The 25030-nt window shown below is 50.7% G+C and overlaps 1 protein-coding gene across 2 annotated transcripts in view; it reads left to right on the forward strand.

Annotated features, from left to right (window-relative positions):
* Positions 1 to 25030, forward strand: part of RPS6KA2 (ribosomal protein S6 kinase A2) — a 332623-nt gene that overhangs the window by 33629 nt on the left and 273964 nt on the right. For both annotated transcript variants that reach the window (XM_026505196.4, XM_057310898.1), the window contains exon 3: positions 18142 to 18192. In XM_026505196.4, coding sequence (XP_026360981.1) covers positions 18142 to 18192 — 51 coding nt within the window. The remainder of the gene's footprint in view (positions 1 to 18141; positions 18193 to 25030) is intronic.

Consider the following 25030-nt stretch of genomic DNA (forward strand, 5'->3'; position numbering starts at 1 on the left):
AGCTTGGACCCGCCGGCTGAACTCTGATGTCATTTTATCCAGGGAACTGGCTGGCGCACGGGAGAGACCATCCAGTTCTTCAGGTCTCCCTTTCCCTATTTGAAAGTTGGGGTCTGGATGGATTCCCCTCGGAGGGACACCCTGAAAACCAAAAGAGTCAGGCTGCCGGCACAGCGTAGCACCCAACGGAGCCAATGCCTCTGCTGTGGGACTGTCCCTATCTCCTTTGTCCAGATGTCACCCTTTCCTGAGCACAGAGACCTTCCCAAGGGTGGGCAGTGGGGGCAGGAAGGAGTAAATGCCCCTGCCTGCTCAATGCAAAAAAAAAAAAAAAAACAAAGAAAGAAAAAAAGAGATACAACACCTTCCAAAATCCTAAACTGGGTCTTATTTTCAAATCTTGTTTTAGATAGTCTGTTTTTCTGTTTTTTTTCCTTGCACGAATAAGTTAAAGAGTCACTACAACTAATTAAAAGTAATTCACTTCTCTTTTACTGTTTGCTGATGTCTGGGGAAACATTTTCAAGAACATTTTCTGTAATTTATCTGCAAATTTTTGAGATTACACACCTTTGAGGCCATTGAATAATTACTTCTCCAAACCCTTTTTCTCTTACCAGTTATAAACTATTCACACAGCTAATAAGTAAAAAAAAAAAAAAAAAAAAAAAAAAAAATCATTTAATTTGATTTCTCAAAATACTAAGTTTTTTGTAATTAAATATACTTATTAGTTTAAAATTATATGAATAAATGTACACAGAATACTATAAATAAGCATACAATACGTTTAGTGTTAAAAAGTTGAAAATAAGGTGAATAAAATTAGATTTATTACAACCATATAAACCATTCTCTTCCCTTTACCTTCTGTCTCCCCCCTCCCTTTTTCTATCAAATGTCTTAAATTTCTTTAATAGTAGGCACACAATTAGATTATTCCAGGACTGGTGACAACACTTAAGCAAAATCATTTACCGAAGTGCTAATGCCCTTAAATTGCTTTCCTCGGCTTCTGCCGTCCTCCTGGACGCTGGTCCCCGAGAGCCCAGAATCTCTCGGTTTCACTGTCCTTTCTGGTGTCCCTCAAACTCTGACAGTAACCCAGCTGCTTTTGTAGAGTGCAAGTTCTATTCCTTTTAGATTCTTCCTGTTTACGTTATGAATAGTCTGCAATTTCAGAGCTAACCGAGGGCATGTTTCCAGCCTCTCACGAAATGTTATTTTCCTGGGGCGGGTGATCAAGGGAAGGGCAGTGACTGGAATTTGAAGTGATCTCAGGTGGCAGGTGCCAGCTCCACAGACATGTGAAAGGCCAGCACCGCATTCCTACAGTTCATATGTGCCTCCCCCAGGTGTTTCCTTCAGACATTTCAAGCAGTCCCAGCCCCAGGTTCAGCAGGTGCGGGGATGGAGCGGGCCTGCCCCCATCCCTGCTCCGTCTCAGGGCAGATACTGCCACCAATTTGTCAAAATCACCTGAAACCTTTCTCCTGGACCCTGGCTGTGTCAGCCTAATTGCACCGCCATGAGCTCTCATCTCAAATGTGTCATTGACTCAAAACTCTTTTTCTAGAACTCCTAAGGAGTTGGCTTAATTGAAACAGTGATCTGTTTTCCAGGATCTAAATGAGCTCATGACATCAGCGACTGTGAGATGTGCTCGAAACCAAACAGGTCCCTGATTTTTACACGGGGACTCCATAGTCCCCGTGAGCCCGCTGCTCAGCAACTCCCCTCCTCGCCCCCTCCCCACCCCAGACAGGCTGAGGGTCTCCTTCTTTGCAGCCTGAAGAGGAGGAACCACCAGATCACACCTTTTAACATTTGCATCTAAAAGTAAGTTTTATTAGTTACCAAGGGAACATCTTCTGTCATTTAAAAAATGCAGATATTACAAAATAAAACTGTCCACTGCTTTGAAGCGCTCCCCCCACGGTCTGAATGCATAGGGACTCCATCATCTTTTTAAAAACATGACCGTGCTTTTCTCTGAGCAGGCAAAAATTTTTTCTGACTCCTCTTCTCCTTGAATTTGGATTTCCATCCACCTACCACTTTCAATATTATCTTAATGTGATATAGATGGATCTTGGCAAAAAAAAAAAAGTCTTTTATTCATCGCCTATATTCTTGCAGTAGACATCTGTTCATAAGTTGATTTTTAGATTAATTATAACCACCACAAGACTCTAGGTGCTAAGTTTCTTTTGAATTACTGTTATTATTGGTATACAGTTGCATAAAATGTTTCTTAAACTGGAAAATGATCAAATGTAGCAAGTGCAATGACTGGGACTTCAGAGCAGCAGAGAGGACAGCCCCTCTGCAGTGTTATGCGTGCCAGGCACGGGGCCGCTGTGCCCTCGAGCCGGCTGTCCTGCTTCTGAGCTGGGAAACTCACTCACATCAACAGGTCTGAAAGGTGGAAATGAAGAAAGATTTGTTATAGAGTGACTTGGTCTTTCTGAGCTGTATGCCCAAGAGCGCCTTGTGATTGTTAGAGAAGATTATTTTGAAAGCTCTACCAGCTGAAAATTTGAATATGTTTCCCTTTGGATTTGCTGAAAGCAAAGATCTGGTGCCTGTGGGATTTGCTAGAGAAGCCCGAGTGCAACTAGCTTGTAGGGTTTCAACCAGGAGCTCTGTATGGCCCCGAGGTGTCTGTCCCCCCTGCCCCGAAAATGCAAATGCACAGAGGGAGATTGAGGGGTGAGAGGTGAGCCTTTGTTTTGGAAAGAGGAAGCCAGGCCTCGGAGTGGAAGGGGGAAGGGGAATTGGAGGGAGGAGTTCTTCCATCTCTTTTAGGAAGGAGTTGGGCATCTGGAAATTACAAATAATTGCTTTAAACATATTTATGCCCACGTGCTCCTGAGAAGGTCTTTGCACGTATGCGTACCCAGTCTGGGGAGCACTGAAGTGGGTGTCTCAGCTGGCTGCAGGGCCAGCAGATGGTAGGTCTGAGCACAGCCCCCGGGAGAGCCAGGCAGGTGACCGCCTGTGCTCGGGTTGGCAGAGATCATTCGGGGTCTAGTGGGAGAAGCCCAGTAACGACCTCTTTGGGCACCAAGGTTTTGGTGTTGTCCACATAAGCTCCTTTTGAATACTAACTAGTAATACCGGACTTGTCTGCTTTAAGTAGTGAGGAGGTCAGACACACACGCCCAGATGTGTTGTGCCAGGTGTCATGGTTTCGGCTTCTGCGTGGTGGCGGACGCGGCAGGTGGGAGGGGACATGTCACCCATCCCGCAGCGGGCTTTCTGCCTCCTGTACCAGCACGTGCGAGCGGAACAGGCCCAGTGGTGCAGCTCCATCACTCCAGAGAATTCTTAACTCGATCAGGCCCGTGACGGTGCTCTGAAGAACCTGGCAGGCACGTTTCACCGTTCCACACTTATGGCCTGTTTCACTTACCATGAGACACGGACAGAAACAGTGTGGCAGAGTCGAATTTTCCCGTCCCCCAGAATGCTGCTACGCCAACAGTTCTGTCTTCACTCAGCTCACGACGTCTGCTTGACGAGGAGGCTGATGATTTGGACGTTATTTTCCTTCTGCTTCTTTTCACTGTGCAACGAACAAATCAGGGATTCTCTTTTCACTCTTGCCTGTGTTGTACCCCAGTATCCAGTGGGGCACCCCGTCCCGGTGCTTGCAGGGCCCAGTCTGCAGACCCTGGCTCTCCCGCTCTGTCTCTGGCACGGCTGCGAGGCAGGCGCTTGCCCGCCGTCACCGGGACGTGGTCAGCCGTTTCTGTGCTTCAGTTCTTCAAGGGCTTCTCCACACTGATATATATATTTCTTTCTAAAATAGAATAATTCTATCATGCCACTGATTAGAAACACATCATGTGTTTAAGCGGCATCCACACCCTGTGTGAGCCCTACCCTGCCTAGGTCATCCTCCAAAATACACGGATGGGGTGACTCCCTCCGCTGGGACCCTGAGCCAGCCCAGGCAGGGAGACAGGGCCGCAGAGCCCGGGAGTGGAGAAGCTTCTCTGTCCCCTCACGTTCTATTTCGGGGGCCTTGGAATCAAATTGACAAAAGGCATATTGGCAACAGGAGAGAAGGAGCTTACCTAGGCACACAGCAAGCTCATGCGACATTGCTCGGCGATGAGTAACTCCAAGGGGTAGTCAGAATTTGGGGTTTCCTTACCTGACTTAGGAGGGAAAGGGAGGAGCGAGGACGGCTCCTGTGGGAGGAACAAATGTGTTTCTTTGGGGAAGATAAATAGGTTTTTTAGGAGAAAGCGTGTGTAGCATTTGTCGATTCAGGTGTGAGTGGTCTCTCCATCTCTTCAGCGCCCAGAACCCCCTGCCCCCCCCAGAGAGGGGGTTCATGGTGGGTTTACACTCGGTCTCTCCCTGGGAAAGGAGCTGCCCTGTAGATCAGATTCACGGCCGACCTCATCTCTCAGAAGTTTCTGCTTTGGGTCTGATAAGGGAAGGTGTGACAAGGCTCCTTCCTGTGTCTGTTGAATGTCAAAGGTCTTCAGCTTTAAACAGTCTTTATATGAACCCCGGGGTTCCCAGTGGGTCCCCATGCTGCTGGTCGCTGTGCCTGTCCTCTGCCTTCCTTGATTTCTAGGCCACAAGGCGAGCCCAGCCGTGTCCCGGATCCGCCTTGTCCTGCACTCTTCCCTCTGCCCGGACACCAGCCCTGCTCCCCTCTGCCGGACCATTCAGGCTGGCCTGGAGCACGGGCTCTGGTGGAAACCCTCCCTGATTTCCCGTGGCTTGACACAGCGCCCCTGTGGTGTCACACGCTGCACCTATGTGCACACCTGCTGTCAGTCTGTGAACGCTGAGCTCTTCCACGGAGCCCTGGGCGCTTAGCTGGGTGTGGGGACCAGGACAGTCTCCGTCTGTGATGATCACCTGCCATGTGCAAGGAAAGGGGGTCCTGAAGCACTTGAGGAGGAGCCGGGGCAGGAAGGCACTGTGTTCCTCTGACGTGCTGCCCTCATGGGAAATAGGGCTCAGAGAAGGAGCCCTTGTGGTCAGTGGCCCTGTGATGCCCCACAGTCACGTTCAGTCTCCTGTGGGACCGGTTTCAGTGTCTGGCAAGTGGAGGGTTTCAGAGTAAAAGCAACTGTATGTGTGTATGTTTCGTGTTCTTTTTTTTTTATTTAAAGATTTTATTTATTTATTTGACAGAGAGAGAGACAGCCAGCGAGAGAGGGAACACAAGCAGGGGGAGTGGGAGAGGAAGAAGCAGGCTCCCAGCGGAGGAGCCTGATGTGGGGCTGAATCCCAGGACCCTGGGATCACACCCTGAGCCGAAGGCAGACGCTTAACGACTGCGCCACCCAGGCGTCCCTTTTGTGTTTTTTAATTTAAAGACATTAATGATAACGTGGCTTTGCTAGAACAGCAAAGAAACAGGCACACACTTGGGATTTGCAGGTTCCCTTGGAGAACAGATGCCAGTCCATCCCAAGTGGGGTTGGCATCACGATCGTAAGACACTGACAGGCCAAATAGGGTTTTTTTTTTTTTAATGAATACACGTAATGTATATTTCTTTTCTTCCTGAATTTGAAATAAATATATTGAGTTATAAAAAATGTGGAGAAACATAGAAAAGTATAAAGCAGACCTTTAAGATCACCTCCATGTAACGAAGCGGAGAACATCACTCGTACCACGGGGTGTATTTCTTCATCTCATGACCTTACTTCCTGGTCTATCTCCCCCCCCCTGAAGGCACACTTCACACCTGTTTCTTCACCTAGAATCGGCGTCTCTGTTCTATGTGTCTATCACCACCAGGTATGCAGCTTACTAGGACTGAAGCACACATTTTTATGTTTTTTTAATTTCTTAAAGATTTATTCATTTATTTTAGAGAGAGAGAGTGTGCATGAGTAGTGGGGGAGGGCAGAGGGAGAGAGAAAATCTCAAGCAGACACCCAGCTGAGCGCAGAGCCCAACGTGGGCCTTGATCTCATGACCCTGAAAACATGACCTGAGCCAAAACCAAGAGTCGGATGACTGAGCTACCCAGGTGCCCCTATAACGTTTTCTTAACATTTTATAACTTTCCCCTAAAATTCTTAAGTATTTTTAACAACTGTAGAATTTTCCATCCTATACTTATACCATATTTTATTTGTACCAGTCTTTGCTGTTGAATATTTGGGTAAGTGTTCAGTTTCTCACCATTATAAAAAGCACTATAATAAACATCTGCATACTTATGTCTTTATCTTTGGATAAACTCCTAGTTATTGGGTCAAAGACTTTAGATTTTCCTTTATAGAAACACTTAGTTTGCATCTTATGAGTCTTGTGCAAAACAGTCTTCTTGGGCCTCACCGGGAAGCACATTTTCCTTCTGGGTTTGCGTGTCTACACGGGTGTTGGCAAGCGGCACAGGCGACATGCACAGCGGGTGAGCCTTCAGGGCTGGGCGCTGCTTATGCGACGCAGACGCCCGTATCCCGCCCTCTGCCGAGGGGCCGTGAGCCCGAGCGCGCTGCGGGAAGCCTGCGAGTGCTGCTTTGGGAAGCGAGAGGACTGGAAGCAAATGACAGCAGTCAGAAAACGGGCTTCGGCATCCGCTAAACCCCACTCCGCAGCGCTAGCCATGCGACTTCGGGAAAATTACTTCTCTGCCAGGCTCCATTTCCTCAGCGGAACTTGGAGCTGGTGCCTGGAGGAGTCACCGTGAGGACCTAGCGACCTAGCGACCTAGCGCGGGAGCGGGAGCGCGTGTGGCTTGTGCCTGGTGGGGATGCTCTGCTGGCCTCTCCGCCGTCCTTGGGCATTTTCTGGCGCCTCGTCCCCAGAAGGTAACTACTTCGGCAATGACAAATCCTCTGGTACATCGAACAGCAATCGCCCCATAGACCAAAAGAGCAAATGATGTGTTTTTCCATGTAACCTCTGACCTGGCAGTGAGGAAATGGAACCGGGGTGACCTGCCCCTGCACATAAAGGGCGGTGACCCACGGGGGCCCAGGGAGGCACCAGGTCCCTTCCTTGGCTTTCTGGTCCAGGAGAGACTTTTCCATCAGGTTGGAGGTGTGAGTATAAGGATGGTGTCAGGGAACTTCTAATTTCAGAATGAGAATTGCCTTTATGGACGAAAGGATTGTGCTGTCAGGGTCCAGACTAACAGAGGGCGTGTGTGTGTGTGCATGTGTGAGGGTGTGCGTGTGTGTGCATGTGTGTGTGTGCAGGTCTGTGCGTGTGTACATACACATACAGACGGCTGGCACGTATTGTCAGGAGATGGGCTCCAGTGCTCAGGGTGCTGGCCAGCCTAAACCATGTAGGGCAGGCTGCCAGGCGGTGCTGTAGTCTCAGGGCACCTGGAGGAGAAGCCCTTCCTTCCTGGGGAACCTCAGTCTTTCCCCCGAAGGCTTTCCAATGAAGGATGCGGCCGTCCATAGGATGGAGGGCCGTTTGCTTTACTCAAAGGTCACTGATGTGAAGGTTAAGCGTGTCTAAACCTTCACAGCAGTATCCAGACTGCTGTCTGGCCAGCACCCGTCCCCATGGCCAGGCCAGGTTGACACACACAAGTTAACTGTCCTGGGAACCTAAGGCCTGTCATTGGCCAGGGTTGAGCAGACAGGTCCTGGGACAGGGGTCCCATGTTCCATCTGGGGCAGAGGAAGAAGCACTCTGCTGAGTAAATCACAAATAATTAGAATCTGTGAAACTTTCATAAATGTGCGTGCCTGGCCTTGCACGCATCTGGGTTGTGTGTCACAGGGCTGAGCTGGGAAGGGGACGGTCCCCTCTCCCTGGAGCTAGTTGCCTCTCCGCTGTGCATTAGGGGTCCGGGGAGCCCTGCCCGTGCTCAGCAGGCTTTAGGGAGGCTGGCCCAGCTCCCCAGGCCGCAGAGTGAAGTCATGCTTCCTCCCGGGGCTCTAACTGAGCTACAGTCTTAGTACTGGGCCTTCTGAGCTGCTCCTGGGGCACAGCTGCGGCCGTTTCCCAGTCTCGTGCATGCACGTGTGTCTCTGCCGCCTCCTCCACTCGTCCTCCTCCAGAACCTGCCAGGACCCCCAGCGGGCTGGAGTCTTGCTCCTAAAGGTGCAGTTCCTTCTCAGCCAGGGGTGATCCGGCACCCGGGGGGATGCTAGCCATGTGTGGAGATGGTTTTGGTTGTCGTAACTGGGGTGGAGTTTCTCTTGGCATTGGAGATGAGGGATGCTGCTGACCATCGCACAGTACGCAGGACGGCCCCCACGACAGAGGTACCCACCCCACGGGATGGTAGTGCTGAGGCGGGGCCCCGGGGCCCCACCGGGGCCCCACACGCTGGCTTGCGGGAAGAGCTGGCCCCTGCAACCTCTGACCCTGCTCCTGAGCCTACTTTTCCGTGTGGTTCTTCCCAGCTTCTGGCTCATGGCTCAGCTCTGCACTGAATCCCCGGATGCCATGTCCACACTGGGTCTTCCCGGCCGGCTGATGGCTCCTGGGCCAAGTGCCCACATGACCCCAGTGAGTGCATGGGCTTCCTGGGAGCCTTGCTTCCACGTAAGGTCAAACAACATGCTCAAGTGATGGGGATGTCCTTTCATATTAATATTATCGTGGCAGTCCTAAAATGCATCAAGTTGTGGATAATGAAGCACGAAATGAAACTAGTTTCTAGTTTCTCTGGAAGAGTCATTGATAATGACCTGACTTGGTCCTAAATGCGTTCTGTAGATCTATTTTCTCTTCCTTGTGATTTTCTTAGTAGCGTTTTCTCTTCTCTAGCTTATAGCATCATATAACATAAATTATGTGTTAACTGGCTGTTATGTTACTGGTAAGCCTTCCGGTTAACAGTAGGCTAGTAGTAGTTAACTTTGGGGGGAATCCAAAGTTACGTGTAAATTTTCAACAACGTGGGGGTGGGTGCCCCAGCGTCCGCATCGTTCAAGGGTTAAATGTACACTTGTTTCACAGTCCGGTGTATAGATGTGTGTCTTCTCCACACCTGGGTGCTCCCCCTTCAGACTTCATACACTGATTTATTTTCCAAAGGCGTGGCCCTCACAATGGAGCCAAAGGGAAAGGCGTGAGATGGCCCATGTTTCTGTGGGAGGAGAGCGCTGACCTTCCGTCTTGCGGTGCTGTTTCTTTAGAGGGATCTTCTGGTCCTCAGACTCCGGGAGAGAGCTCTGTGCTCCAGGAGGGTTTGAGGAGGAGGAGCTGATCGTCCAGCAGAGTGACTCAGCACACCTGAGTGGTTGTGATTTGGTTACTTGGACTGTGACGGCCACACACAGAAGCATGCCCGGCTCGGTCTACATGACCCAGCCAGGCTATTTTGTAAGGCAGTGTTGAGGAGGCAGGCACCATGTATCCTGAGTCTCTAAGCTAAGTACACGTGTTCCACAGGTGTAGACAAAGACCATAAATAGCAGGGAAAGTGTCCCCTGAAACAACCCCAGTAGAGGCTTCAATGTCTGGACTCGGCACATATTTCAAGTTCAATTACTGCAGTGGTTTGAAGGCTCAGTGGACATTTGAGCCGGTTTCCTGGCTCTTCTGGGTTGGCCCACAGAGGCATGTGGCTCCCTGGCTGTGTTCGTCCGCTAGAGCTGCTGTGACAAGCGCCACAGACGGGGTAGTGTTCCTCCCAGGCCCGGAGGCTGGACATCTGCAGCCCGGGGTGGGCAGGCTTGCTCGCTTCTTCTCTGCTGGGTCGGAGACAGCATCTCCTGCACCCTCTGTGCACTCCTGTGGCCTCATCTCCTCTTACAAGGACACCAGTCCTGTTGGATCAGGGCCCATGACACGCGTCACCCCATTTAACTCGATCACCTCCGTAAAGACCCTTCTCCAGGAGAGTCATACTCTGAGGGTGTGGGGGTTCCAGCTTCAACATGTGAATTTTTGAAGGGCACAGTTCAGTCCAGATCAGTCTGTACCTATAAATAATGGGTGTGTTTTTCATTTTTTTAACATGGATGGAATCACGATCTATGTTCCCTCTTGAAACTTATTTTCGAAAAGCTCTTTTTTTTAATTTTACTTTTGAGATTTATTCATGTTGATCACGTGGTTCTGTTTCATTCACTTGGAGTGCTGTGTAGCATTTCCTGATATGAAAAATGTGTTTATTTGTCCGTTCCCCTACCAAGGAGCCACGTCAGGCGATTTCCAGTTTTTGTTCTTTTAAGCAGTGCTCAGTGGAGAACCTGTGTCTTCCCATGAACGTATTCTAGAGTTTATTTCTCTGCTTAAATACTCAAAGTGAAATTGATGTCCATAAGATATGCACATTTTCAAATTAACTTGGCATTGACATATTCCTCTCCAAACTGGTTGAACTCATTTGTTCTCCCTTTGGCAATTTATCAGAGGTCCTTTTTCCAGATACTCACCAACTCCCATTGGATGCAACTGGGCACACGTAGGCTATTTTTTTTAAAGATTTTTATTTATTTATTTATTTATTTATTTATTTATTTATTTATTTTAGAGAGGGGGCAGGGCAGAGAAGGAGAGAGAATCTTGAGCAGACTCTACCTGACGCAGAGCTCGATCTCAGGATCCTGAGATCATGACCTGAGCTGAAATCAAGAGTCTGATGCTTCACTGACTGTGCCCCCAGACGCCCCACTTATGCTCTTTTTAGGAGTGAAGAACTTGTTTATCTGATGAAGATGAAAAGCACCTCTTTACCTCTCTCTAGTGTGTGCATTAACTGTAACATATCTCTGATGCTAATTCTTTTGAAGTCACATAGGTTATGAGTATATTCTTCTAGTCTGTGCCTGTTTTGACCTTGTGGTGTCTTTTGTCATGCAAAATGTTTCTTATTTAAATGTAGTCAAGTCTATTGATTTTTAAAAATAGAATGTATGGATTTTTGACTTGTTCGAAAAACCCTTCAGTAGTCCAAGTAAAAATACACCCTCCTGGACGTCCTCTGAACAATTACGTATTCAGCTTTTTCCCATTTTGGTCTCGCGTTTATTTTTACCCTCGGTAGGAGGCCGATCTGACACTTGGCTGGAACCCCTCGTCCGTCCCTCAGTGTCCGGTCTGTCCTTCTCTGAGCTCTCGTGTGTGGGGGGCGGCTTCTGGGCGCTGCTGGGCTCCTTGCGCAGTTGTGATCCCTCCGGCACTGGCGAGAGTGCTGATTCCTGTCCGGTCGTGCGTGTCCCCTGCTTGCCTGTCTTCAGAATAGTGTTGGCTACTTTTCAGCCTTCACTCTTTGACTTGAATCCCAGGAAAAAATATTCCTGCTTGGATTTATGATGGTCATTGCATTAAATGGATAGATTGATTTGGGGGAAAGTGACTTCTTCTTCTTCTTCTTCTTCTTTTTCCCCATGTTAAGATTTCCATTCTGGAATAGGATATTTATCTTCACTTTGGTTTTCTTATATTTCTTTCAATAAATTTTTTTCATATTTTCTGTAAAGTCCTTACACTTTTTCATTAGATATACCCTTTATACTTTACAGGTATCCTTTTCTTGTCCTTTCTTGTGTTTCTCCCTTCTCCTCCTCCTTTTTGCAATTTCGAATGTCATCTCCTTAAATGGCTTCCTGCTGATGTACAAAAGCACTGTTAACTTCTGAGTATCACTCTTACGTTCGATAACCCATCATCTTCTCTGAGTAGAGTGACTAAGTTGTCAGGAGGCTCTCTCGCATTTCCCAGGGAATTAGACTCTCCCTGAGCCCCGGCTATTTGTCTACATGTATTTCTTCTACTATGTGTCTGTTGAGTTTAAAAATATTTATCTTATGTTCTGTTCAGTGCTGCCCTCCTGCTGTCGGAGGCTCTGGGTGCAGCCCGGGCTCTTCTGTGGGTCCGCTGTCTTTTCCTCCGGCCACATCTCTGCGTGGGTGTTGAGACTTGGGGCTGTGAGCACACTTGGGAGCCTCACCCCTTCAGTGTGGACTCCTGGCAGCCTGGCTCCAGCCCGTGTCCGTCCACGGGGAGCCCTGATGCGTCTGCCGGGCGGCTCAGGTGGAGTCCTGGCGTGGGCGCGACTTTCGTGTGAAACTCAAAGGGAACCTACCGCCACTATAAATCCGCCCAGACTCACGGGGGGCACAGCTCTGGCATGTTCAATGACCAGCGATGACTTTATTTTATTTTTATTATTTTTTAAAGATTTTATTTATATATTTGATAGAGAGAGACAGTCAGTGAGAGAGGGAACACAAACAGGGGGAGTGGGAGAGGAAGAAGCAGGCTCCCAGCGGAGAAGCCTGATGTGGGACTCGATCCCATAACGCCGGGATCATGCCCTGAGCCGAAGGCAGACGCTTAACGACTGAGCCACCCAGGCGCCCCCAGCGATGACTTTATAAAAATACTTTAAACCTGAGCCCAGGACGCGTGAGGTGAATTTCCTGATTCTTATGCTGCTCAGTGGATTGCTGTCCCAAGCTGACCCCTGCCAAGCCGACTGAGTGTCCCAGCTTCCCACGGCCGGCTCCGTGCCAGCCCCTCCGCTCACGGGGCCGGGCTCTCCTTTCCTGTACTGCTCTCCTGGCAGTATGAAAACCTGCTGCCAACAGCAAAACGACGAACAGCCCACATGAAAAAGGGCAGAGGTTGTGAATGGATATTTCTCCAAGGAACACATACAAGTGACCAAACAGCACGAGGAATGATGCTGAACATCATCATGAGGGAGACGCACGTCAGAACCACGATGAGGTCCCATGCGCACCTAGACGGCTATTGTGATCAGGAGAAGGGGGAGGGGGAGGGGGAGGGGGAGGAGGAGGGGAAAGGGGAGGGGGAGAGGGAGAGGGACGGGGAGGGGGAGAAGGAGGGGGAGGGGGAGGGGAGGAGGAGGGGGAGGAGAAGAAGAAGAAGAAAAGAATATGCAAAGTCAGAAGTTTTGAGTGAGATCGTGGAGGGGTTGGCCCTTTGGCACATTGCTGGTGGGAATGTAAAATGGCTCCCCTGCTCTGGAAAAACCTGGCAGTTCCTGAAAACCGTTACCGTAACTCAGCAATCCCACCGTGAGCTACATAGGCAGGACTGTTGAAGACAGGGACGCCCACGCCGGCTACAGCAGCCCGAGGCGGGAACGCGGGCGCCCCTCGGCAGGTGTATGGCTGAGTGAGGAGTGGTGTGCCCGCACCGCAGAGAACCGCTCGGCCATAGAAAGGACCGAGGTACCGATGTGTGCTACAGCGGGCTGGACCTCAGAAATGTGATGCTACGTGAAGGAGGCCAGGCGCCGAAGGCCTGCGTGGTCTGGTTCCGTTCATGTGAAGTTGTGGAGCAGAAACTCCAGAGAGGCTGCAGGGGCTGGGGGAGGAGGGCCACTGGGTGGGTGGGGTGGGCGCGGACTCCTCAGGGCTTCCTTGCAGGGTGATGAAAATATCCAGAAGTGAACGGTGGGATGGTTGCACGACAGTGACAATGTGCTTAATGACACTTCATTTCGAAAAGGTTAATTTTATGTTATGTGAAATTCACCTCAATTAAAAAATGTTTTTAAAATTCAGAATTCAAAGATGACAAAAACGGCAAGCCTCCAGTTGGTGGAGGTCCAGTCCCGTGGTCTGTGTCCTTCAGCCCCTGTGGGCTTCCCTTCCTTCCTCCCACGCTGGCTGCTCACCGAGGGACATTTTCCTGTCATCTCTAAGTGTGCAGGGGGGATCCTGCCGTTTGCAGGCAGTGCACGTGCTCGGAGGGCCCCCCATCTGTTTCACCACAGACCTGACCCCTGGGGGCCCGGAGCTGCAATCCGGAACACCCCTTCTTCTAGTGCCCACAGCCTCTTGGCCTGCTTCGTCTAGAAACACGCCGGCCACAGTCCCGGAGCCCCGGTGACTGGCCAGGGCGCATTTCCCAGTTGGTGGTGTAACATCACCTCCATGACCCCTCAGGGTGAATAAATGACCCACATGTGGCCGAGGGTCTCTGGGGCTCTGGGTCCCCAGCAGAGGGAGAGGACGCTGGGTTGTGGAGAACAAGCCCCGCTGTCCCGACAATTTGGTCTCTGTGGGAGCTTGGTGTTTGGCTCCCATAACGCCGGGATCATGCCCTGAGCCACACAGATGAGCGCCGTCCTCTCCTGCAGCCCCGGCCGGGCTGGCGGACTCGCAGTTTCCGCCCCGCGCAGGTGGGAGGGAGGAGCGCTTGCTTAGTGAGGACCACAGGACCTGTGGATACAGGGACTCCAGCAGCCTGCAGGCCTGTGTGTGGGGCAGGGGTGGGGGTGTGTGCCCTAGCCACCCCCGTCCACAGGCATTTAAGAATCAATACTGCAGAGAAGAGGGTGGATAAACCCGACAGTTTAAGTTAGAAATTTTGGGAATTTCTAAACGATTTCAGAACATCAGAATTGACATTGATTTACGGCCTAATTGTTTATGGGAAGTAGAATTCGGATAGGGCCCCGCTCAGCCTCCCCGTAAGCGGGTGCTCGGCCGGAGACCGGGTCTCTGGCGCCATCTGCTGTTTGTCCGTGGCCGCGCAGCCCCCACCGGCCGGAGGTGGGAAACCAGCCAGAAATACAGACCAGTTAGGTCTAGTCGGACACCTCTGGGGTCAACTTCCAACGGATCCCAGACCGGAAACAGACGCCAGCATTTGAGTGATGTAATGTCTCTGAGGCGGGCTAAGCCAGCCCGGTTTGGGGAACACGTTCCTGCATCCGTGTGGCCAACAGACAGACTGTTGTTTGCTCCGCGTTTAAAGCGTGTTGCTCCTTTCTCCCAACTCCTCCAGAAGGCTGGTGCTGCCCCACCTGTGCAAACAGGGAAACCGAGGCTACCTGGCTAAGTCACTTGCCCAGCATCTGATGGCAGGAGACAACCAGGAGCCTGAGCTCTGCCCCCGCTGCGGCTGCACCTGCTGGTGGCGCCCGGGAGCCACAGTCTGCCCCAAGACCATGCGGTCAGTTCTGTGCACGCAGTAACTTAAAGTAACAGCAACATTCCAGGCAAATCAGGGCTTAAAGTGTTGAGCTTTCTCAGCGTCCCATGGACGAATTTCACTGAGGAAGTGATAGTGTGTATTCACTCTATCACCTGCGTACCTGGCCAAGTGTGGCTTTTGAGGACGGTGCACACAGTCTGCAAGGTGCCCCATTGTCTAGTAAACAGGGACTCTGGGAGGGAGCCAGACCGCTTAGGTTTATAAAGTGGGGCCGTTGACTTTATCTACTGAAAAGCTAATCTCAACAGACCCACAGAGTCACATGAAGCTTGGCCAGACTCGAAATTCCAAACGCCGTAAACACTATGGTGGGTGCCTCTCACTTTCCTGTGGCACATGATTGCTTCCTAGAGCTTTACAAAAATACTCAAGCCATATTTTTTCCAGAATGGTTGTTGATACTTTGTCTAGATAGTTCTGATATTTTCTTTCAAGTTAACAAAGCACAAACATATTTGCCCCTGTTTGTTTATTTTCCACAAAGAAGTCTGAGGGGTTTTCTCTTCGTGGCACACACCTGGAGTCCCATCTGCTTGTGCGAAGTGCTTCATACCCTCGTCACTGTAGTTTTTCCCTGGGGAGCCGGCCCAGATGCTATTGAACTCATGCTAGATGCATTTTGACAAGAACGCAGTCACAGGATGTAATGGGAAGAGAGAGGACAGGCCGATTCCTCTCACGATGGAAACCCGAGTCATCGTCCTCCTGGCTCTCCCGTTCCCTCTCTCCCCCCACCTGCCTTCTGTCTCCTTCCCCACCTGCATAATCACAGGTGCTCTGAGGGAGAAAGGTGGGACTTGCCGGGGAGTCCTTTCTGCTCATCCTGGATTGGAATGGAGTGGGAAGGATGGGGGTCAGCACTCTTGGAGTTGAAAGACACCCTGCCCTTTGCCCCCCACGTTTGGCTCAGGAGCTGAGTCCGGCGGTGTCAAGGGAATGGGGAACAGTTGGGAGGAAGCGGAGGTGTGAAGGGGTCTGCCAGATGGTCGGTGGACCGGCACTTCATTTCCGTTGAGCCTGACGCCCCTGCTTATTCACTGACTCCTGTTGGCTAAGTGAGGGCCCCAGAAAGTGAAGAAGGAAACTCCATGACTGTGAGTGAGAGAATATGCAAACTCAGCATCTCGAGTTTTCAGGAAGAGCCCCCCAAATATTGAACACCTTGTACACGCGGTCTTAGGGGCTTCAAGACAGCCCTGGTTAGGGCAGCCCCCCGCAGAAGGTGACCGGTTGGTGGGTGGGTCGTGGGGTTGGATCAGACAATGGAGGAATGCATGAGTCTATGGCACTTTGGGGACTTTATCTGCAGACACATCACTGATGTTGCATTAGGCCTCACACTTCTTTTTCAGGTTGCAGAAACCACATCAAACTGGCACAAGCAAAATGGGCAGTTTATCAGCCCGTGTGGTTGAAAAAGATGTGGCTCTTGGTGGGTCTGCATGCAAGGGTCCTAACACTGACTTTCCCTCCATGCCCAGGCAGGCACATTCCCTAGGTACCACAAGCACAAACTCCAGACTCAGAGCGCCTGCAAAGCTGGCCGCCAGGACAGACAGGGCCGGTGGCTCCCCCAAAGCCCTGGGCAGGCCTCACTTGTTGTGGGGTTCATGCCCATCTCGGAGCAACACTGTGCCCGGAAAGTGACCAGGCCCAAATCAACAGGGTGATCACGGCAGGGTCACGCTCTTCTCGGCTTCATGGGATCCATTCCCTCTAGAAGGAAAGATACTTTCTCCATGAAGGGAGACAGGCTGCCAGGGAGGAGACCCATGGTGTTTGCCACACATGCCCAATGCAGCCCCAGCTGCTGCACAGGTTGCCAAAATGAATCATGGAACGTGTGTGTACTATTTAATACTCACTGTCCAGCTGGGGGACACAAAACAGGGACAAAGGGACAGGAGAGCGAGGATTCTCAACCTTGACGGCACAACAACATCACGTAGGAGGCATGGTCAGTGCTGATGTGCCAGGACTCTGTCCCTGCACTTTGGACTGGTTTCGTCTAGGGGTTTGCTAAGCTCCAGGGGTCTCGGGGTGCCTGGATGGCGCAGTCGGTCCAGCGACTGACTCATGATTTCAGCTCAGGTCATGATCTCAGGGTCGTGGGATTGAGCCCCACGTCGGGCTCTGTGCTGAGCCTGGAGTCTGCTTGAGATTCTCTCTGCCTTCCCCCACTCTTTCTCTGTCTCCAAAATAAATAAATAAGTAAATAAAATCTTAAAAAAAAAAAAGAAGCTTCAGATATTTCTAACGTGCACCGAACGTGGAGAGTCAGGGGTGTGAAGAAACGAAGGAGTGGAAGATACGCTGCCCTTGGCCAGGTGTGTGGGAAGACTGGCGGTGTAGGTTGAAGTTGAGAGAAATCATGCCCAGCAATGCAGAATTCTCTTGCTGCGGGATCCCTGGCCTTTCTTGCGTGGGGTGAGCCATGGCTGCTCACGAGGGGTGCAGGAGATTCATTGAAAGTTTGCTTTCTTTCTATCTCTTATTTTGTAGTAAGTATGAGCCAAGGAGCAGGGAGTGGAAGGCAGATTATGAATAAAACAGAAAAGGGAAATGAGCCCCGCAGTTTGTGGGCACAGAAACAAGACTAGCCTGGCTTTCTGTTCCCAAATTCCTAAAAGCACGTTGCTAAGTAAAGTCTTCAGGCTTCTCAGGGTGTTATTCTAGCCCGAGAGAGGCTTGGGGAGAGGCAGGGATGCTGGAAGCGTGTTTCTGGCTTGAACCCCACGACGGAACCGGGCCGGACTGTCACTAGCTGTGTGCTCGTGTGTGCGCAGACCCCAGGCCCTGGCGGTCCTGCAGCCGGAGTGATTGCCTCCCAGGGAACGGAGAGCCGATGAGTCGCCTTAGGACGTCTGTCCTGTTCCGTTAGTGATAGTCCTGCTAATTAAATACGCATCTGGAGATGAAACCAGTCACTTTTGTTTTTTAATTTTTGGTGGGATTTTTTTTTTTTTTTTGGTTTTTTGGGTTGAGTTTTGAGGTTGGTAATGGGAACATCATCACTTCCTTTGACTGAATTGTAAAAGTTGCACAAAAGTTTGCAAGTTCCCTTCTTTTGCTGTTTACTTCAAGCCTTCCTGAAAGCTCGAGAAACTCCTCCAATTCTTTAGAACCATGTGGAGATTGATGTTTAGAAGCAAAAAACTCCCGGGCTCGGTGAGTGCCTACCTGTCCTCACCAGCACAGCTGCTCGCCGTATATGCCATCCTGTGACTTACAGGACTTTTTCTTCACTTTCTGCCTCAACAGGGCAAATGGGACTCGACCTTGCCTGAGACAAAGTCAGCCGCGTCGGTAGAGGTAAGAGCTGCTCGCATTCACTTGTTTCTCCGTGAGATTATGGGTTCCAGTTTTAAGAGCGTGGTGAGCGTGAAGTGTTGTTTCAGTTTCTTGCATTCTCTGACACTGCTCAGTCCAGTGGAGCGGCGGTGGCGATGAGATTTTAGAGGGGGGATCCCGCACAGTGAAGTTTCAGTTAGGTGACGTTCTGGGTGAAGGGAAGAAATGCCTGGACTTGTGCAATTATGTCTTTGTGCAGCAGGGGTCTGCCTTGTGCATGAAGCTGGGACAGTCTCCTGCTTTCTCGGAAGACGGCGAGGTCTGTTCCGAATTTGTGGCTCGCTGGGGACATCATATATATGATTCCATGTGCGTTATTCCTTTTCAGACTCTAGCCCGTGCCTTCAAGATAAGCCGGGAGTAACAATGGCAAGAGGGCCCTCAGAACAAGGTGACGCTGGGGTGGGGGGCTGGCCCTGTGCTGGGTCTGCCGGGAGCTGTGGGAGAGCCTACTGACCTCATGCAGAGGTCAGGTCTTCATCAGAAGCTTTTCTAGGTATTAGGCCTAAAATGGGTCATTTTAGATGAAGGGAGATTTCCCACAGTATTTCGAGCAGCTCTGTGGTTTGAATAGTAACATCATCAATAGGGTTTGATAAGGTGGTTTTACGGGTGTTTTGCTTTGCCTGGCTCCCACGATCCCGCTACGTGAGAATGCTGCGTGTCCAGGCAAAGCCACGGCATCTGTACCGGCCAGGTTGAACGTTCACAGCAGGCATGGCGGGAACAACAGGCCTGGTCCTCGCAGGTGCCAAACAGGTCATTTGAAACCTGGGTGTTGGTCAGGCTGATTTAATTGTATGAATACATCGGATTTCTTTCTGGTTCATGCTAAACAAAATACGTACTGAACCCCCCTCCCCACTAGGGTCCCGCTTCACTGGCCTTGTTGAGGTGGTGGGCTGCCCTGTGCGTGCGCAGGTCGGGAGCTGCACAGAGGAGTGATGGGCTTCTCAGCAACTGCGCAGTGGGTCTGCAAGTCCCAGGGGGTACGAGAGAGTCCCGGCTGGTTCCAGGAGCCTGCATTCCTGGAGCAAAGGAAGCTCCTTCTGCGAGGGGTCAGTCTCGTACTTGACTGCTGGCATCCGCAGGAACAAGCTCACCACTGAATTCTGTTGTGCTTTTAGCATACTTACGGTACTCCTGTCTGCATCCCGTAGATTTTTGTAAGTAGCTCCGCACGGAGAACTGGGTGGATAAAAGGGTTCTCTGTACCACTATCTTGTGAGAAGTATTTTCCTTATTAGACATAAACATGGTGTCCGTGGGACTGAAGGTTGGTGGTGATGATTTATGGTCTGTGACGTCGCAAGGTGGTTCTGGTTACTTGGTTAAGTGGCTAGACAGGGGTCCGAACAGTCCTTTGCTTTGCAGCCTCATGCAGAAACACTCAGAAACAAGGCGTGTCATGGTGGGAGGGAACGGCCCTTTTCTCATCGCCTCTTTGCAGTCTAGTTTATAACCTGTTCGAGAGAAAAACAGTTCTGGTCTCATTGGCGCCTCTTACCAGAGTCACGTGGCTCTCTGTGGTGAGGTCAGTGAGGAGCTGCGTCTCGCGGAGGGATGAAAAGTCCCATTGTTCTGCCTCTCCTCACCCTCCATGCGTGGACTGGCCCGGAGAACAAGGACGAAGGGATCCCATACTGCATATGCTTCTCTACTCTTGGCTGCAGAAATGGATGTAGGCAGAGTGACAAGATCGTGTCTGGTGGGTGATGGAGACCGTACCAGGCCCGGGATGTACCCGTGAGTGTCACGCCTGCGTCATTCGCAATGACCAGTCCTGCACGTGTGCTGCAGTAGGGGCCACGGTCAGAGTCGGAAACATTTCCAAGAACTGCCATTTCTCTGAGGACCCTGCTTGTGGTCACACCTAGGTCAAGGCGCTGGGAGGGCCCTGGGAGCACGGCTGCAGCACCCACGGCCAGCCTGACACCCCCCCCCCCCCAGGGCTTGGCCATGTTTTCAGGAGTCCCTTCTTCCATGCAGGGTAAACACACACCAATCCGAGCTCATGCAGCATCATCGGGGGGCACTCGGGAAGTCTGAAAACGGTGACCGGAGCAATGAGTTAGGAGTTCACCTTCGTGTCTGCTCTTCTCCCTCTCTCGGCAAGAGGTTGTGTTCAAGATTGTTCAACCACGGGAGGCTCCTGGGGTCTCCTGTTTCAAATCCTAACGCAGATCTGGCTGCGTGGCTGCAAGCAGGTCCCGCTGCAGCTCTGGGGAGAGACACTACAGTGTTTTCCCAGGCGTGCCCTGGACGTGCCACCCCGCCCACACGGGCAGGGAGCCGACTTTCCTGTATTTCACCGGCTAAACCTTCACGTTGCCTTCAGGTCAGCAGCTCGTTGAATTTCCTCTTTCTCTGTTATGGTTTCGTTCTTTATGTTTTGATTGTATAAAAAGAAATGTCCAAAGGAGACAAAGGAGGTTACAGCCCCGAGGGAGGTGGGTTTTCTTTGCCGCAGCACCAGGAGAACCAAGGGGTTGCTGATGCCCCTCCAGGGCCTCCCCTCTCTCTCTTCCTCTCTTCGTGCTGAACACCAAGCCCCTTGCACGGGGCTGCATCGTTCAGCCACCTGTTGACCTGGGGGGCTGTTCCCTCAGATTTCCTGCTACCTGGAGCTGGGGAGCGTGGCCGTCCTGATTGTCACGGAGCCGTGCTGGAGCCCCGGGTTGTGCGTGACGAGGGGAGACAGAGGCAGGCTGCCCGGTCCAGGGGACGGGATGGGAAGCCACTTGAAGACTTGTGCCCAGGACAGGAGAACATGTGATGTGCCTGATACACGCTTGTCCGTGTCTGCCTGACATCAGGGTGTGTGTGTGTGTGTGTGTTTTAATTTTTAATAATTCATGAAAAATCTGTTCGTTAGTCAGATACCTCAGTAGGCAAAAAAATAACATAGTAACTCAAACTTAATCCTTTGAAAGGAAACCAGAGAGTTAAAATGCTGACATTCCTGGGACACGACGGCCACTCAGCCGGTATCCGTCCAATGCTAACCCTGCTTCTCCTTGGGAATTCTGGGTGGGCGGATCCCCGCGCGGAGGCCCCTGTGCATGCGGTCCCAAGCGTGGCTCACAGACCTGTGTTCAGTTAGGGTCCCGGGACGGGAAGGTGCATTTGGTTCTCCTTTCCGTTTTGCTTTCTCCGAACGAAGCTTTAATCTTTCTCATCCTCAACCAAGTTGAATCTGAGCCCGTGTAGTTTCTGAATCAGACAGATTTTCCTGTTTCTCTTTGTCTTTTTCATCCAATCTTCCCCTGTCTGTTTGAGTCCCAAAGCATAGGACTTGTGCTTCTCGATGGTGTGAGACAGTGTGAGGTGGGAGGGGACATGACGAGATGCTGAAGCGTGGGGCGTAGGCACGGGACTCTGCTTTGCGTTCTGCTCTCAGGGGTAAAATCCTACCATGTCACTGGCTCCTTGTGCAGAGGAGCTGAGCCTCCTTGCTCCTGGGCTCCGGGTTAAAGCGTCCTCGTCCACGCCCAGCCCAGCGACACCCTGGGGACGCCGGTGGGGCCTCGCCTTGCAGTCCTCCCATGGAACACAGGGCACGGAGGGGTCCTGGGTCAGGCGGCGGGACGGCGCGTTGGCGCTGCGGTGGGCCACGGGGCTGGGTCACGCATCTCCACGGTGCTGGCGGGGCCCGGGGAGGGGTCCAGAACAGCGGTGGCAGCAGAGTGAGCTGTGACCAGGAAGGAGCGTGTCTGCAAACTCTGTGGGTGTTTCGTTCTCTCCTTGAGTCACCAGGAAAGAGAAAAATACAGTCTCTTTCCCGCATTTACTTTAATCACGGGGTGGTCTCTCTGTGCGTGTAGCCTTTCAGTAGAAACCCAGCGAAGCATTTAGGGGCCAATTTTGTGCTAGGAACATCCTTGAATCGAGGTCATCCTTTTAACTTTCCCTCAGGTTAGCTGAAGAAAAACCAAACATTAGCTTTAGGGAAAAAGGCTGAACCCCACATTTTAGCATATTCAGCTATAGCCTATTTCCCAACCAAAACCAGACAAGATTTATAGAAAAACAAAGCAAAACAAAACGCCAAGAAAATCCTAAGGCCTTTTATTAAGTTCTAGGATCACAGGTGATTTGTTTTTCCTTTGTCATGCTTTTCTATAATTTTCAAAGAATTCTATACTACTTATAAAATAATTAAGTTTGAAAAAATTCATTAGCTAAGGCTCAAGTCATCCTAAAAGTATCAAAATGACTATAATCGTTGGGTGGCGATGTATTACAGATGTCTTGGATTTAGTGACATATGGAAAACTCTAGTATCTTAGGTGATTTCACCAATTTAAGGTGACATTTTGTGACACTTAGTGACAAATAACACAAAAGAATTCAATTCAATTAACTGACAAGTCATTGCAATTTATTAATGCAGCCAAAAAGAGGTTGCTGTCTTAATTCTGTATCCCAAGCAACCCAAAGGGAACTTTCTGTTTGAATTTGTAATTTGCCTTGTGACTTCCTCCTATTGTAATCATAGCTATTAAGATGTTGACCTCCTGTGAACCCCGAAGCAGGAAGCTTTCTGTGGCAGCAGGTGCGGGGAACGGTGTCAGCATGTGGTGCTCCTTCACCCGCTCATCACCGAGCACCCGCCACGGTCTGTTATCACCGAGCGCCCGCCAGGGTCCCTGGTCACCGAGCGCCCGCCACTGTTCCCGGCAACTTTGCATGGCGACTGTTCCTTTGCTCTTCCTGCATTTCCCAGAGGAAGAAGTGAAGGTCAGGAGGCATGAAGTAAGATGCTCGGAGTCATGCAGCTGAAGGGGGAGGCTTGGTCCCTTGTCTTTCAGACGAGTAGGAAGCTCTTTAAATTCTTTTATAAATGCCAGCTCGACACCTTACATCTTAAGCTCCAGTTTAGGCGGTGTTTTCTAAATTATGGTCTTGGGGATAAAATAAAGAGCTCTAGGAAATATGGCTATCTTTTATGATCTACCAGAGGGTAAATAAAGCTATTATTTTTTTATGACGGTGCAACTTATTTAAGACTCCACACGGATGTGCACGGCACCTGCCCCGAGCCGTGGGTGCGCTGCGGAACCGGCCGCATGGACTCCACGGCTGTGCTAAGTGTCAGAGCTGGGAGCAGCCGGGGGAGCGGCTGGTGGTGAGCTCATGGCAGCAGATGGTCGCAGACGCCGTGGAGAAGCCACTGCTTGCCTGAGCGAGGCCATGCGGGGCCACCTCTGGAATAGTGGCCCTGCAACGGCCACTCTGAGCTTCTCCCAGACCTGGATTTTCTTTGAGGCATCGCTTCAGAAAATCTACTTGTTTGTCTGGGGATTCTATGGTCCTTATGCTGTCAGCCCCACAATTGCTTCTACTGGTTTTTCCATTTGAGGAGCTGTCCACGTTCTCCAAAAGCTTAAGAAAGGACCAGACTAGAAGCCCACAGAGCTGGGCTAGTATCCCATCCTTTCCCCACTTAGCTACTTGGTAACTATGACCTTGACCCAGGCCATGTTACCTGTTGGGCCTCTGGACTGCATGGAATTATAGATGAGGTAAATGGTCAGATCTTTTAAGTACTTTGTTTTTTCTTTCATATATGTTTGGACCTTCATAGATGGGCATGTATAAATAAATCGATGTGTTGTGCAAACCTTCCATGCATTTATAAAGGTAAAAATGTTTGTTGCTGTTGGTCTCCAGAGTCCTTTTACAAGCACTTTCCCTCACGTTATTAGAAGCTGCCCATTCACGATGAAGGGTTTCCCCTTCCTTTTCAGAGAATGCTGGTACTCAGCTCCCGTGCTGTGGGAAACTCATAGCCCCCACATGGGCAGTGTGCAACTCCCTCCTGACCCACGCACCTGCTAGCCGGGGGCTGGCTCTCCTCCTGTCTAACCCTCCCAGGGGTGCCGCCTCTTCTCTCCTTCCTTCTCTGCCCCGTTATGATCTAGTCTGATGCCTTCTCTTGCACAACTGCTCTTGTAAGAAAGGGCAAGTGAAAAATCATACGCTACCTTCTTTCCTGGCCCTGGGGGGAGGAAAGACATGGTGAACACGTCGTGTTGGCTTGGACCAGGTTTGGGCTGGTCTGTCTGATTCTGTGGGGCCCAGAGAAATGGGACACCTGTACTAGGTTTTACAGGGGAAGACCCACACCAACGCCCGAGATCAACATTATCGTGTCTGACGGAAACGTGAACGGATGCTTTCTGCGTTGGTGGTGGTTTATATCTTGGACATAATTGTGCAAGCATCTTCCTTCTACCGCTGGAGGTCGGATGCCCAATGCGACAGCAATAGTAGTTTCTTTAAAGCAGTGACCAATACACAGTGATAGCTGTTTTTCAAAATTATGTCTTTTGAAAAAGTATTTGGAAGATGAATAAGCCAGGATTGTCATGGAGATCTACCGTGGCGTAAAAGGCAATTTCTTGTCACGGTCACCATGACAACATTCAGGCCACGTGCTCTCATATACCTGCAATTAAATTCTATTAGAAAGGAAAGATCGCTAGCGCCAAGCTGCTGGGTTTACCACAACTGCTGTTTAGCTGGAGACCAAAGGCCTGATCGGTTTTGCTAATGCATTTTCAAAAGCACTAAGTCTTAGCTAACTACTTTTTCATCCGTACGGGAGTTTGAGTTGAATTGCAGCTAGGACACCTCAAAACACTCTTATGAGCAGCCTGATGAGTTGAGGTCCGACAGTCCAGGCCCTCTGCTCCCCAGTCCTCCCAGCCTCACGCACATGGCCACCAGGTGAAGACAGGGAGCGAGAATTGTCGGTGAGCACATTGTTTCACCTGAATCGGGCGGAACGTGTGGG

Source organism: Ursus arctos, unplaced genomic scaffold (genome assembly GCF_023065955.2).
Source record: "Ursus arctos isolate Adak ecotype North America unplaced genomic scaffold, UrsArc2.0 scaffold_13, whole genome shotgun sequence".
Taxonomy (NCBI): Eukaryota; Metazoa; Chordata; class Mammalia; order Carnivora; family Ursidae; genus Ursus; species Ursus arctos.